Source organism: Rousettus aegyptiacus, unplaced genomic scaffold (assembly GCF_014176215.1).
Source record: "Rousettus aegyptiacus isolate mRouAeg1 unplaced genomic scaffold, mRouAeg1.p scaffold_m13_p_8, whole genome shotgun sequence".
Lineage (NCBI taxonomy): Eukaryota > Metazoa > Chordata > Mammalia > Chiroptera > Pteropodidae > Rousettus > Rousettus aegyptiacus.
Genome location: NW_023416311.1, coordinates 69,245,286 through 69,261,870, shown reverse-complemented (window position 1 = coordinate 69,261,870; position 16,585 = coordinate 69,245,286). Strand labels below are relative to the sequence as shown.

General features: G+C 31.7%; 1 protein-coding gene across 2 annotated transcripts in view; it reads right to left on the bottom strand.

The window, feature by feature from the left end:
* Positions 1-16,585, bottom strand: part of CERT1 (ceramide transporter 1) — an 83,138-nt gene that overhangs the window by 11,402 nt on the left and 55,151 nt on the right. The window contains exons 10-13 of one of the 2 annotated variants that reach the window (XM_016137142.2): positions 12,066-12,152; positions 9,071-9,163; positions 8,476-8,553; positions 2,348-2,443 (exon numbers count right to left, since the gene is read on the bottom strand). In XM_016137142.2, the coding sequence (XP_015992628.1) occupies positions 2,348-2,443; positions 8,476-8,553; positions 9,071-9,163; positions 12,066-12,152 (354 nt within the window). The remainder of the gene's footprint in view (positions 1-2,347; positions 2,444-8,475; positions 8,554-9,070; positions 9,164-12,065; positions 12,153-16,585) is intronic. The other variant, XM_016137141.2, reaches the window with a different exon arrangement.

Sequence of the window (16,585 nt, the reverse complement as noted above, 5' to 3'; positions counted from 1 at the left end):
TTCCACTAAAAAAAGTTTAAAATTTCAAATTATTAAGACATGCAACACATAAAAATATTTAAAACTACAAATCCAATGTAAACTTCAACTATGAAAAATATGCATTTGTGATGAATAACTAATTACTGTGAATTGTTAAAAAATAAATATATCAATTAAAAACAGGCATTATTTACTGAACATTATCAAAAACTGTTCAACATGACTAATACGGCCACATAAGCCTGGTTAGCGCATAATCTCCTTAGGGATATTGATTTAAGGCAGTTTTGTTCAATGATGTATCCCCAGCATCTAGAATAGCATATGAAACACAATAGGCAATAATTTGTTGAATAAATAAGTGAAAGCTAAAAATACTATAAAGATCTATGTGTTCGCTTTAAATACTGAGGTTATGTACCTAAAGTATTGATTAAAATTAATTTTTTCAAAATTATAGAGGGTTTGCTAATTTAAAAATTTCTGTAATAAATTCTTTTGACAAATGAATAAACATGTTATCACAGGGAAAATCAGCTATTTATGGCATGCCATTGGGGCCAGACACTGTTAGGCATTTCACACGTAGTTTACATTTCACATATAGTTCCTCTTTTAGATCTTTCACCAAACTCCTTTCTCTATGTGCTTATTTGTTATTGGGACAGCTATTTTTCTAGTCACCTAAACTGGAACCTATAGACTTTTGACACTTCATATAGCCATTAAGTTTATTATCAATCTTCTATAAGACCAACAACTTGACTTTTTATTATGGTTACCTTTTTGGTAGGCTTTCATCATCTTGTACCTGACTCTCGGAAGTGGTTTTCTTGGTCTCTAATCTCTTCCCTATCAGTTTAATCTTCCAAAAACATTATTTTGCATCCAATAGTTAACCTACTGCTACAAACGACAGATTATTCTCTTTAGTGAGTTATTTTATACTCCCAATAATCCAGCCCAATTTCTTCTTTCTCTAATGTTTTAGGCTGTAGGAGTACTTATTCTCTACTCCTCGGTCCACATGGAGGACCTTCATCTAGACTCTTGGTTTCTCTTCATCCCTTCATTTCCTGGAACCTCCCTAGGGGGAAACAGCGACTTATTTGAATGGGGAGTACAGAGAGAGAACTAGGCAGGGTTGGCTCAACCCCTTCTTCTGCAGAGAACATGCATGCTGGTGTGCTTTGGGGGCTTGCTCTTGTGGAGAAGTCCTGTGATTATCCAGCTGTGTCAGAAACATTAAGTTTAGGAATATTAGCTGAGGTAACATATTAGCAAGACCTTGAAGCAGCAGCTGGCCTCCATGTAATCCAATCGTTTTATCAGAATTGTAACTAGCATTCTGGTACCTTATTTGCCAGTCTCCTCTTATTTCTTAATTTGTTCCTATTCAGGAGAGGAAATTCCGCCCTTTTTCTAGAATAATTCTGGTTAACACAGTCTCTACCAAAAACCTGATTAAGAAATTAGTTTTCAAGTTTTTGCTCATGTTTATTTCTTGTCTAAAATGCTCTCACTTCACCTTTGCCACACCTTGTTTCCATTTCCAGACATAGTTCCAATGGTTCTCCTCAGTGCAAAATGATCTGTTTCAGATCACAGAGATCTCTTTCTTTTCCAACTTTTTTTCACGACTCATCTGTACTCTTCATTCAATACATTATCAGATTGAGTTAAGTAATGGTATCTTTTAAATGCCAATATCCTTTTCCCCCAACTAATGTTTCAGCTTGGAGAGAGTCCTATTAAATATCTCTTTATCTTTAGCATGGTGCCTTGGGCATGAAGTAATCCAAAGTTCAATGTTGCTGCTGCTTTTTAATCCATTTCTGAATGTTTTGGTCCTCGCTCTTATTCTATCTCCTGTGTTTAGGGACATGAACAAGATTAGCTGATCAATGTCCAAATATCAAAAAAAAAAAAAGAAAAGAAAAGAAAAGAAAAGAAAAGAAAAAGAAAAAAGGTACAGCGAGAGAAAGGACAAGAAATGAGGCATAGACCAGAGGGGAACACAAAGTGATATCTGGGCACAACACTTAGTATACTAAAAGAGAGAGAAATACCCAAACAGTCATCAACTAATTGTGACCTGTTCATAACTAAACTGCAAAATATTTTTTCAAGGCCTAGGTAAAACAGAATGATTTATGCATAGATTTGGATCATAAAGATATTATGTAAAAGCTAAAGTGAGGAAGCAAAAAGACATTTTATTTCTCAATATTTGGTGCTTCTTTGATCATGTGTAATTTGTTTAAAAGTAATTTTAAAACGCTATCCTTATTCATATCAATAGTAAGGATAATATGACTGTAACAGAGCTATAATTAGAAATCTATAACATTTCACTGGAAATTACCTTCATTTCTCCTTCTTCTACAACCAACTGCCAGTTGGCATCTCCACCTACATCCTGTAATGAATAAGTCATGTGGTTCTGCACCATTTCTTCAACCTTGAAGAGAAAAATAAAGCTATAAGAATACACCTCCAATTAATAGCTATGATATAATCTCTAAAACAGAATGATATTCAGTCTACTTCAGTTCAGAAATGATGTTCTTAGAAAGATGAACGACCAAATGCACAAAGGTTAGTACGTTTTATAGTGTTGAGTTTAGTCTACATTCTAGATATATCAAGGTTAATGACAGGAGGGAGAAATGTGGGAAAGGAAGATGCTTCAACCAAATAACATATATTGGGCCTAATGTGCATCAAGTGACCAAAATAAGCATTTTCTGGAAAAAAAAAATTCCTTCCTTTACTATAAAATTCTTACAGAAATGACATCTTAAAGGATAAAACCATGGAACACTAAGGGTAAATGGAATACAAAGAGACTATCTAGTCCAGGGTTCTATATTTAAGACTATAGAGATATTAGAAAGATTGTTATATGTATATGTTAAGATTTCTCTATAAAAAAGTAACAAAACTTTTATTTCATTGATAAACTTTCCTTTTATCATAACTATAAGCCAACTTAAAAAATAACCAACCTCCTCATTTATTTCATTGTTCTAAATTCTTTCAGGGACAATGCTAATACTCATACATGCAAACATTTACAAAAAATCACCTTTTAGCTCATTTAAAAAAATTCCTAAATTTCTTCTACTAAAATTTAACTGCAACCTCTGCTTTTAATTATCAAATTAACCCTACACATTTTATATAAGCAAATAAAGTCTAATATTCCACACCTCCCAAATCCTCAATCGGATTTAATGGTAAGATTTCACATAAGAGTTCTCTGCAAAGTTTGAAATGTATAAAACAGAATGAAGTGATAAAGACTGTCGCTGAAGAAACCACTTCTTTACCATCTACACAAAGACACTTTTTCTAAGCTCTAAGTTTAGGGATATTAGCTTTTACTCATAATTTTATGTAATAAGCGCGGAAGAGACAGTAGAAAAGAATTGGTAAATATGTATATAATACTTCAATTTTTATTCCTAAGTTACAGTGTTGTGCATTTATAAGGGAATGAGAACCAGGTTTACACACATTTTGAAATAAATACTTTAAATACAAAATTAATGGTTTGGGGGCAGAAACTTAAAATTATAAGTGTTCTATACAAAAGGATATTAATAATACATTATCATGATATGTATTTCTGCTACAAGTTTTCTGGATCTTAGAATGCATTTTTAGTTACAGAAAGTAGGTATGAGTGTATGTGACTCTTTAATTGACAATTATCACAAAAAAGGTTTTTGATAATGCTTTTATCATGTTTTAAAATTGAGATTCTACAATCTATTTTTGTACTAAAACACTAACATAATATTTTATTTATTTATTCATAATCCTCGAAACACTGTGAATGGCGTTGGGTTACAGAGTTGAGAGAAAATTTTAAATGTGACTAATAGTACATTCTATAATTATATTAAGCCCAAATTAGAAAACATAACTTTGGGGGCCGGTGGAAAAACCTGTGTGCCTCTATAATTTGAAATATGCTTTAAGAGGGTAAAGATAATTAATGTGGGTTATGAATACATTCAAAATGTATCTCAGTTACCAAAGAGGAATAACAAAGTTCCAGCTAGTATTCATAAATAAATAAAACCCACAGTAGCACTGCCTTGATTTATTTGTCTGTGTCACATTGTGATCTGGAGAAATTTTTATCCTTTTTAGATTCTAAGACCTTAAAAATCTTTAGATCTGAATATGTACTTTTTAGGTCGAACTGGGAGATAAGACCACCTACATATATTATGAGATTAGAGGCAGAAAGAAACGCGTCCCCAAAATAAGCCCCATTTTTAATGGATTACTGGTAAAAGAATAATGTGAAGGATTTTCTTCTGTTAAAAAATGGAGAGTTCTGTTTAATGACATTCCTATCACAGTTACCACTGCACTGCACCTATGGAAGTTTTCAGTCTTCTACTCTTATTTACTTCCTTGACTTAAGAAGGCTTAAAAAAGTTCAACAAAGAAACAACACAAGACTGTATTCAGTGCTGTGCTTTTAGGAAATTAATGAAATGAATTAAGTACTCAATTACTGTAATTACCATTTCTGCAAAGTTCTCATCATGGAATCTTTATCTATTATAGCATCTTCCTCCAGGTATTAACATTAAGGTTAACAAGAGAGGTGATACAGGTAAAATCTTACTACAATGAATTTTTGTTTACGGCAATAAAATATGAAGTAGCCTATCTTACTACAGGGACAGAGGCTTGATGATTTGTACCACAGACATTACAGGTCTAACCTAATGATCCAATCCATTTACTGTTTTCAGTTATGATTCTGTATATCAAAATTGAGAAACTACAGACCATTAAGTTGGATGACAATAATAAGCACAAGCCAAATTTACCATTTTATTAGCTTCAAAACTTGATATACTAGGAAATAATGTTACTAGTAACACCTATTACATAAAAAAAAGAAAATATCAAATTATTAAAGCAAGTTTCCCCTGCTTTATTTTATTTATAAGTTTTAAATGGACTAAACATAATTTCAGGAATCATGTCCTTGATTTTTTTGGACCTAAAGTTGAAAATGATAAGCTGGCATACACAGAACCTTCATACTGAGTGAACTATCAAAAAAATGGAGATAAAACACATGTGAAATAAGAGGTGATGGTATTCTAATTACAACTTTTTCTTTCACCCCACATTTGAATCATTTGATATGCCATTTTCGGAGGCTGTCTAGTTGAATTTTTCTAATATTATTAACACAGAAATTTTAAAAGAAAACTGCCCTTTGATGGCACAACAAAATTGAAATGAATCAAAGTCTACTGAACAAAAATAAATCTGGGAAAGCTCAAACACATCTCAAGTCTCTTTCTCTCACTCATGTGAAAAGAATACAACTATGCTTATTATTAGAGTCACAGTCATATAGAGATTTGCTGAATAAAATAATTTATTAATAACAAATTAACAGTACTGTTAACCCAAAAGACAAATGGCCAAGGACATGAAGTCGATTCACAAAAAGAAAGCCAACTGGCCAAAAAGCAAAAATATCACTTTTAGTGTATCAGTATGGCAAAAATTAACTGAATTATAATATTCAATGTCAGTATAGCAAAAGAAAACTGACCTGAGAATGTAGCTGGTTCAAATTTTCTAATGAACAGTTTAGTAATCCACATAAAAAAAATAAAAAGAAACTTAAAAGTGTGCATGGGCTTTACCCTAACAATTCTATTTCTAGGACTATAGTGTAAGAAATTAATTGAATAAGTGTACAAAGATGTATATATAAAGATGCTGTATATAAAAGAGTACCTACGTCACACTACTTATAATAGAGACAAACTGAAAATAAATGAAATGTTCAATATTAGATGAGTAGGTAAACTCAGTATGCATATCCATAAATAAATGAGGAGATATAGATCTATATTTACTGATAGGAAGATAGGCCTAATTACATGTTTTTTAAAAAGCTGGTCACAAAATAGTATATATAGAATTAGCTACTTTGGTAGGAAAAAACAATTAAACTGTGTGTATTTATCAATATGATTTTTTATATGTATGAGAATACTAATAGTGGTGTAGTATTTTAATTTTATTTACTTTCTAGTTCTGCTTTAATTAGCATGTATTACTGTATAATAAAAAAGGGAAGGGTGAAATAAATAACTACCACAACAATGTGTTACTATGGACATAAAGCCAGAAAGAACTTTACACAGAACTGTTTCTACAATGACACTCATCATAGATTAACTCACAGATTTATTGCCCACCCTTTAATTTCTTTTCTCCCCAAGAGCGGATTTTTTTTCCCTCTGACTTTTAAGGTGACATCTCTAGAGAGTAACTGTGTTATGCCAATAAATGTGAAAAAAAGATACATTTATAAATCCAAGTCCTTTCTACTTTCTGTACACTTTGATTTAGAGCTATTGCATTCTCATTGTCTATCTGCCCATCAGATTCATGATTTGCCACTAATTTCCTAGCAAATTCACTTATTTTATTTGAAGTTATTTTCAGGGCATCTCTCAAGTCTGTTTAATTATCTTACCTAATTAGGATTATGAACATGATTTCAACAAGAAGAGCCAAGACTTGTACACAGATGTCAAAAACAAATTAATGAACAGTTAAATGTCAGAGTCCAAGTCTATTAATGACACCAAATATTTGGCATATAACATAGTATAATAATCTAAAGCTAAAACAGAATCTAATCATGAACATTATATATTAGGGAAAAACCCATTGCAAAGAATTTTTCAACTTATATACATGAGTTACACAAAAAATTAGGCAAAGAAGTAAGCTATGACTTGGCAAAAGACTTGTACAAATCTGGGCACCTGCTTCTCAGTGATATATTCATCTGTACTTGAAGGCTTTTGGCCTTCTATAGATCTACAGCTAGGGCACGGGTCTGGGTTCTGAAGTCCTAATTCTTATGCACCTATTAGTGGCTTATATTATTTTTTCGTTCTCATTACATTTTCTTTCCTTTATAGACTATGTATTCCTATATTTTAAGAGAAAATGGTGACCAGTATTGATGGATTTTAGTTTGTTATTTTACTATTTTAATGCAAGGTGGAACTTGGCAGGATAAACCAAAGTCTCCCAGTATTATCAAGTTTAGTCAGTAATTTATTGTGAATATGAGTCACTGTTTAAAAAGCATACACAAATGGATGTGCAAAAGGTAAGAAATACTGTAATAAGTTTGGCTACATGTGATTTCTAAAAAGTTAATTCATCTCTTTCTCAAAAACATTTAAGGAGAAAAAAGCTGCAAAAAATCAGAAAAACAATTTGATTCTTAAACTTATTTTCTTCTTTACTGTATAGTTAAAAATGAATGTAAATTTTATTCATATGTTTAAACTAAGAAAAATCTGTTTTAAATTATGACTTTTAAAAACTAATTTGAATACTGAGAGAAAAAATGACAAAGATTATTTTGATTAGCTCAAAGAAATTATGTTATTATAATGTTAATAAAAGCTCACTTACAGAGCACTTATTACATCCCATCCCTGGGTAGATCAGAGTCCTAGCTAAATCACAGAAGTGAAGTATAAAAGAGTTAGGAAAGTTGTCCAATATCATGCAGCTAACCAGGATTTAAACTCAGTCATTTTGACTGGGAATTTGGGTTAAGATAACATAATGTAATACTATAAACAGTAATCATTACATAGACACGAAGCTGAATTGTAAAGATGTGAAGATAAAAAAAATTTTTTCCAGCTAATGCTGATGCTAAAAAATATTCCTCCAGTGATTTCATTATGAGGGAAGAGACTATAAGCATCCAGTTTCCTGTCATAAATTTCTAAACCCTTACAATGATGCCATCTAACTAATTAAAACCAATTTTCATAAATTTAGCATACAAACGGGAATATTAATTTATAATATCCAAGGATAATGTGCATAAGTACAATCTGTTCAATAGTACTCAACATTATAATGGTAATGAGAGAAAAATTATTTAAAAGGTTATTTTCCGCTCACCTGAAACTATTATATTGAATGTCAACTATAATTGAAAATAAAAATAAAAAATAAAATAAAAATTATTTTCCCGTCGAATATATTTAAATTAGATTAGAAGTGAGACTGTTGACACCTGCTATTATGCTATAACATATCCTGTATATATTAATATAAATGCTAAATAAAATGCTGAATCCTGTCTGAAGAAATAGATACTACGTGATATTTAAGAACCAGATACCTTTGACTTATTTCAATTTGATCTGAAGTCTTTTGGGGGTTCCTCCTATATAGTAAAATTCTAAGCTATTCACAGGAGGATACAAAAGGCATGTGCAAGCCTGATAGAGGAACTATTTAGTAGATAATGAAGGACTTTTTAGTGGTTATTATTACTATTTAAAATTCAAAACCAAAACAAGTAGTCTAACCAAAAGATTTCTAGGAACTGGGAAAGCAGACTGAAATACAGCACAGAAAGACTCAAGTCCACTCTATACATTCATACAGTACCTGGGAGCTGAATCTGTGAACATCGTCAGAGGCACTGACTAGATCAATGGAAGACATGGAGGAAGAGCGACTATAGGGCTACCAGAGACAGACAAAGAAAAAACCAAGTAATCAGAACAAAAGCACAACAGAGCATTCAGTACCAACTTCCAAACACAAGATAAAGAAAGAGAGAACAAAGCACTATATGAAACAAGCTCAGCAGCAAGTGCTGACTTCATGTACCTATTATGTGTTATGCTCCAAAATCTTTCTAAAAAGAATGCAGTAATTCTAATAATATAAAATAATATAACTTAACCCCAAAGAAAAGAGAAATTTAATATAACTGGCAATGCTTCTGGTTAACTATTTTGGACTAGTTACTCCCTATCCACCCCCAAACCTCTTTTCCCCTTAAATAAAAAAAAAAAAGAAATTATGTTCTGAATAAGATTTCTGTTTTGGAAGATGTATATGGAAGAAAACATGTAATATCAAAAAATCTCATTACTCAAATTCAAGAAAAGGAAGAAAACTTAGAAAAAAAGATAGTTCTAATCAACAGTGAAGAACAAAACAACATATATGTCAGTAAACTCTGATATTTGCTTACCTTTTGAACAAATCTATGAGTCCCCACAGAAGAAAAGGCATCTCCAGATGGCATGGATGTAGGCCAATGTAACCTGACCTTTTCACTCTGTGACTAAGAAAACATATAATGTTAGAATGGGAAGGCTTTTAAGTGTATTTTGCAGCTAAAGAATGGATAACATAATCTGGAACTACCAACACTTAATTACTGAACACTGTAGTATTTATAAAAATTTGAATTATGAAACTAATCTAAAGATACAAGCCTTGCCAAATCCTGACACTTACTTTATGTATCCCAATTCAATCTCTTCTTTTGGAGTCCACAGCTACCACCTTAGAACAGAGATTAGTTTTTTTTTGATTTTGCTCCTATTCAGACTCTCAATACCAACATGGCATCATTTACCATGAATCAATCTTAACACTGCTGATTTTCTTATCCAAACTCTGGCCTAATTATTCCAATTGTTCTACTTTCATCTGAGTCCTGTACAGCTGTATCATTTGAACCAATATCACTGTGTTTGTTATGTTCCAAAAAAAAAATGTATATCTTTCTAACTATGAAGAAGACAACTGGTAATTTCTATTCAATACTATCTGAACATAACTGCAAAGATCTCATTTCTCACTCACCACTTTACTGCATATACCTTTCTTTATGTTGGCAAATAATGTAAAACAATGTAAACTCAATTTGTCACTGAAGAATACCTATGTAGTGGCTGAATTGTTGAAAGCCCTATGCGATATCTACTGTACACAATGAGGAAATTGATCTGAACCTTTAGAACTGATTTCATAGATTACTGAAGCTTACTAACTCTGCAACACTGACACACTGTAATCACCTTTCTCATACTGGCATGCTTAGTTTTTAGGCAAGGAAAATCATGGTCTGTTCAACGACTTGTTTTGTAGAATATCTACCAAAGTGTCAAAAATAGACTGAAATTAAATGAATTGATAGCCCCATAAATATTTATTTTTTTTCTAAAGCTTATAGAAGTTTTCATTGATTTTCTTCCATTCCAACTCAACCACTGTGTTGATATTTAGGAGAGCAGCATTTTAGAGCCAGAAGGGATGATGTGAATCATCTGTCTAACTCTTTGTTTCACAGATTAGAAAAACAAGACCCAGAGAATTTAAGTAATACGTTTACAGGTACATAGTCAGTGGCATAACTGAGAATAAGAATAAAGTTGTCTTTATCCAATCACCTGTTAATGGGCATTTAGGTTGCTTCCATATCTTGGCTATTGTAAATTGTGCTGCCATGAATATTGGAGTGCATAGATTTTTATGAATTATTGTTTTGGTTGTATTTGGATAAATACCCAGAAATGCAATTGCTGTGTGAAAAGGTATATACATTTTTAATTTTTTGAGAAACCTCATCCTGTTTTCCATAGCAGCTGTACCAATTTACAATCCCACCAACATGGTTCCTATCTATATACAATGAAATATTACTCAGCAATCAAAAAAATGAAATCCTACCATTTGCAATGCTGAGTGAAATAAGTCAGACAGAGAAAGATAAATACCATATGATTTCACTTACATGTGGAATCTAAGTAACAAAAAGAACAAACTAATCAAAAACAGACTCATAAATATAGTGGACAATTTGGTGACAGACAGAAGGGAAGGGGGTTAGGGGACTGGGAGAATGGGGTGAAGGATTAGTAGTTGATAGCTGGGCACAAGGATGGGGAGCACAGTATAGGGAGTGCAGTTAACATTAATATGATGACTAAGTGGAGGGCCAGGGGAGAGAAGGAGCAATTGGGGGGATCATTTTATGAACAACAGAGATGTCTAACCAATGTACTGTATACTTGAAACTAATTTAAATAAATAAATTTATTTTTAAAAATCAATTATATAAATAAAAAAAGAATAAAGTTGTCTTGACCTCACAGTTCACTAGTCTTCCCATAACAACATATATATTTTAAAAAAACCACAAAACCTAAAAAGCAAGCATAATGATGCTACTTCTGGTAATACATTTGGCATCCAAAATTAGAGTTCATTTAGAAACTGAAAGTTCCTGCTCTTACTGAGTGCTATGTAATATCTTTCAGGTATAAAAAAAAAATGAGCAAAAAGCTTTATAAATTAATGTGACATGAACTTTTAATCACTGATTTAAAAAAAAAATAATGAAAAATGAGTGAGAAAAAAAAACTACTGGAGTTGATTTACCCTCAGGTAGATAAGCCAGTAAATGGGTATAACGGCCATGACTGACTTGTTAATGATAGAGAATGAACATGTCAACTTTTTTTTAATGCAAATTAATCTGTAGTATAAAACTGATACACATATTTATCTGCAAGATGCTTAAAGTCCTGGGAAAAGTAACTAAAATTCATCGTTAAGTACCCTCTAGTGGTAATACATGGTAACTGCATTGAAGGCAAAATATCGAATAAATATTGAAATTAAGGGTTTAAGAAATGCTTTCCTTCAATTTCCACAGAAGCTGGGTATAACTGATGTAAATTTAATGATGATAAAATACTGAGCAAAGTTAAAAGTGAAAAAATAATTTAAGGTGAAAGTAGTGAAAGCAATAAAGGAGATATAAAAATGGAATAATAGTAATGTGGAAGAAAAATAAATTCTTGGTCATTTTCCTTTCAAATTTATATGGTGCTTGGTGGTAAAGAGAATATCTAAGAGATAGTTTCATTCCAAGTAAATATATGCTTTATATTAATAGAATGATAACAAAGTTGGAAACTTCAAAGGGAACAGGCAGAATATTTTCATTTCATTTTGTGTTAATTATGCATGTTTACTTTAAATGATCATTTATGGTCTTTCTATTGCTTGGAAATTGATCGATGAATGAAATGACATAAATATTCATCAACATTTGTGACTCAGTATGGACACACAGTTCATTTTCCAGGTTATCAGTTTCACGATTTTCAAATTCTTTTCATATAAAATAACACATCAAGGAATACTTATAGAATTTTTAATAACAGTTATACCTGTTCTTCTATTTTATCTTGTCTGTCAAGAGCAGCTTCAACAGCATCAAAGAATTCTTCTTCATTAATCAGACTATTTGGGCCTTCCTACTCAAAAACATAGGAAAAAAAGCAGTTCATTTAAGAAAATGGAAAACACAGATAACCCTGGCATTAACTTGAGGAAAGTTGAAAAGTGACTCAACAAATATTTATGAACCAGTGATTACATTAGATCATATTATAAAAAAGATGCGCAACACATGCTCTGTGCAGAATCATGGGTACAAAAATTCACTCACTCAGGACCCATACACTTACTGTATATTGACCAACACTGTGTTAGGGCAATACTAGAGCAGAGGGGTGGTGAACTACGGCCCATGGGCCAAATCCAGTTTATTGCCTACTTTTGTATGGCCTTTAAGCTAAGAATTTCATTTTTAAACGGTTGGGGAAAAACAGAATAACACTTTTGACATGTGAGAATTACATAAAATGAAGATAAAGTTTTACTGGAATACAATCATGCTCATCCATTTATGTATTATCTATGCCTGCTTTTGTGGCAGAGTTGAATACTTGTAACTTGAGAACTTGTAAACAGAAACCAAATAAAATTGTAGAAAGTAAGTACAGAGTTGCATAAGATCTACAGGTAATGAGAAGTACAGACAGGAGTTCTGAAGGGGATCTTCTTAAGCAAAGCCAATTTATGGAGAAAGAAAAGCTGAACTGACACTTGAAAGCCTGGTTAGATGGTAGAGTAAGGTTCTCAATCACCTTGGGAACTTGTTAAAACAAAAATTCCCAGGCCCCCATACACAGAAATTACTTTTTAGTAGGCATTGGATGGAGCAGGCATTTGCATGTTTATAAGTCCTCCAAGTGATTCTCATGTAAGTGAAACATCAGATGTATCAGAAAAATACAAATAACAATAGCAAAATGGAAACAAGCAAGTATGTTCCTGCTGTGATGAAAAAAATAAGTGACTGTAAGCTGAATAATAGCTTCATGTTATGGTAAAGTGGAGGTTGAAAAGGTAGGCTTGGGTTTAAGCTTCCCTAAACTTTTAAATACATAAAATGACATATGAATGATTGCTGGTCTGTCTGGAATCTTCCTATTTAGACTGATAATCCCAAGGGATTTCTACTTCATGAAAAAGCAGCAACATCATCCCATCCTGCCATAACTTGGGGTCATACAGGAAGGGTGATGGGAACTACAGTGTAACTCGCTTGTCATTTGGCACAGGTAAATGAGAAATCTTGATTTAATGCAACAGTTTTTTTTTTTTTTTAAGTTATGAGGACTCCCTCACAACCTATTTAAAAAAAACAAAAACTTTTTATTCGACTACAACATACATACAAAATAGTACATATCTCTAGGCCTCTATCCTGCAGGATTCCATTTTTAAAGTTAAAACATTTCAAAGACACTCAAATGACAGCAGTATTACTTTGGTCTCATAGAAAATATTCAAAACCTACTCTAAGCTCAAACATATTTTCTAATGATTTTTTAAAACTGTATTGATCACAATCACATCTATACTTTTAAAAATTATAATACTCATTTAACCTATGCAATCATGTCAGAGTCTCCATCTACTAATTGGGAAATATAGCGTTAAAAAATTCTACTTTCAGGTGGTAAGCACACTATGCAATATATAGATGATGTATTATAGAACTGTACACTTGAAATTTATATAATATTATTAACCAATGTCACCCCAGTAAATTTAAAAAAAAATTAAATTTCTAGTATGACTTATGAAATGGGCAAATAAGACAAGTACATTTTTCCTTTGATGGAAAATCTGAGAGAGAACTAAAGTAATTGCAATGACATTTCCTTTATTAAAAAACAACTAAAAAAAAAAAACCCTTTATCTCATCATGCTTTACAAGGAAAAGAGCTATTTATTGCTAAATCTATAGGACACTCCAGTCTCGATCTTACTTGCCCTAGTGGGAACATTTCTAATGACTCTTTTAAGAGATCTTTACCCTTGGATTCCTCATTTCCCAGTTCATCTCTACTAAGCACTCTTCTTTGAGTTCCAGTGCAGGCTCATCCTCTCCTGCTTGTCCCTTAAATGTGGGTGTTCTTTAAGGTTCTACACTTGCTCTCCCCACAGCATTCTTCTTCATTTCTAAAACTTCAGTCATCTGATGATTCCCAAATTCGCAGCCTGTCCATTCCTCTCCTAAGATCTTTACATCTAATAATATATAAGACCTCCTCTGGTGAATGCTTCAAATCACATGCAAGATGTCTAAAACCTGTTCTTTCCCTAACTTCACACCAATCTGATGAAGGCAGAAACCTGGGCCTGTTCTTGGACTTCTCTCTTTTCCCTCCTTCAATTATCATACCTTTCAATTATACTTTCCAAATACCTAATTTGTACATGTCGATGCCTACTGTCCTATCCTAATTTAGGCTATCTTCAAGCCTTACCTCTAATACTGAAAAAGTCTCCAAGACCCTGTCACAACTGTCGACTTCAACACATTCTCCTCACTGTAAGAAGCAAAATAGTTTTTCTAAACTGTAAAATCTGAAAACTTCATTTGCTTAAAAGCTATTCCTAAGGATCTGTAATGCTCTCCTGCTTTTGGTCTCTAAATGTTTTCTTTTTCTGAGCCCCCTGCCCATCCCAATCCCCCAGCAACTTTCTTTCTAGGCTATTCGTCTGGTTAAAATCTACTGAACCTATTCATTCTTTAGGTTTCAGCTAAGATGTTGTTTCTTTTGGGAAGTCATCCCTTTCAGTGTTAAATGTGTTTTATAATGTACATTATTCTATTTGCCTGTTATCTAGTCTATATTCCCATTAGTATACACTTAGGTGGGCCTAGGCAGGATCCTTGTCTGCCTTGTTCCCTCCAATATTCCCCATGCTAAGCACAGTACTCTGCATTATAAGAAGTCTTAAGAGATGGATTTAAGATTATAAGGCTACGGATGACAGAAATATTTAAAATTTGTTTAATAATTAGAATATCATGAATGTTTGATGAGAACCTATTTTGAATTAATGTCTAAAATCCATGCAGGTGTAGTGCTGACTTAAGAAAACATGGATGGTTCAAAACTCTAAAAGGAAGGGAAAAAAGGTGTAAAATCTGGCCCTAGTTTAAGAATTGGATATTTAACTCGATACCACAAGGATTTGGTAGGAAAAAGGCTGAAGTACCCTTAATCATTTTATTCATTAAAAGAGGGTGGTTACATTTTAAATGAGGGAAAAAAGATGGTTTAGTCAACAATGCCACTGGAATAAAAGAGTCCTACATTATATTTTCATTCTTAAAAGTCTAGATATACTAACAATATATTTCAAAGAGACTATTAAAAATTTTTTTAAAAACCAGAAAATAGAAATAATTATTTGAAGTAGAGAATATTTTTTTAAGTATGATACCAAATATAAAGGTAAGTATATAAAAAGACAGGGATTAATTATATGAAAGTATAAAAATCAACAAAAACACTTTAAATACTAAAAAAGGAAGGAAATAATTGAAAAATAAAAAGCCAATCCTACACATATAAATCAATAAAGAGAAAAAAAAAAAGAAACCAAATCTTAATAATAAGAAAAATATCAAAGAACATGTATAAGTGAGTCATTAAAGATAACAAATGATCAATAAACATTTTTTAAAGAAAGCCTAAATCACATCAATAAATAAAACAATTTTCTTTTTTTTTTGGATTTAAAACTAGTAAACACATATACCTAGCACAAGGCCCCTCCACTCTCCACTCTACTCTTAGTCTTCTAAAAAAACCTGTGTTAACAGAAGTGGAGATAAGTATGCATTTGTATTTACATATTGCTGGTAGGAGATAAATTGGCACCATATACTGTTAAATTAAAAGCATGGGCTTTTTTGGTATTTTCTATAATCTTCCGATAATATACATTTATTTTATTTATAATATGAACAAATAAGGTAATTTTTAAAAGCTGATAGTTCCCCTAAACCTAAAATGGCAAAATAATCTACTTAGCTTCAGAATAAAATTTAAAATAGCTTACATTTCAGTAATCTAGTTTTCTAAAGCCTCGGAGGATTGCTAATTATATAATTTTTATACATTATACAAGAAACAAGTTGACAGCTTAATAATTTTAAAATATTTAAATTATTGTGAATTTCCATAGTTGTAAATCAATTCCATCATAAAAAAGTCAACAACAGCTTTTTTTCATTTCTAGAATAAAAATGGCAAGAAATTGTTCTATTTTCTTAAATATAATCTGACTATAATTATTTTATCATCACACTTCTCTCTCAGTGATACTCCTTGCCAGTACATTTAAAAAATGCTCATTTCAGGAATATCAATAATGATAATGACAATTACCAGATATATTTCTTCCACTTTTTTTCTCTAAAGAAATATGATAGAAATAATAGCTTATAAAATTTTAATATATGTGTGTATATGGAGAGGAACATTTTATTAACTGCTTAATAAGTAAATAAAAGGGAAAAAAGTTTCACATATTTTCA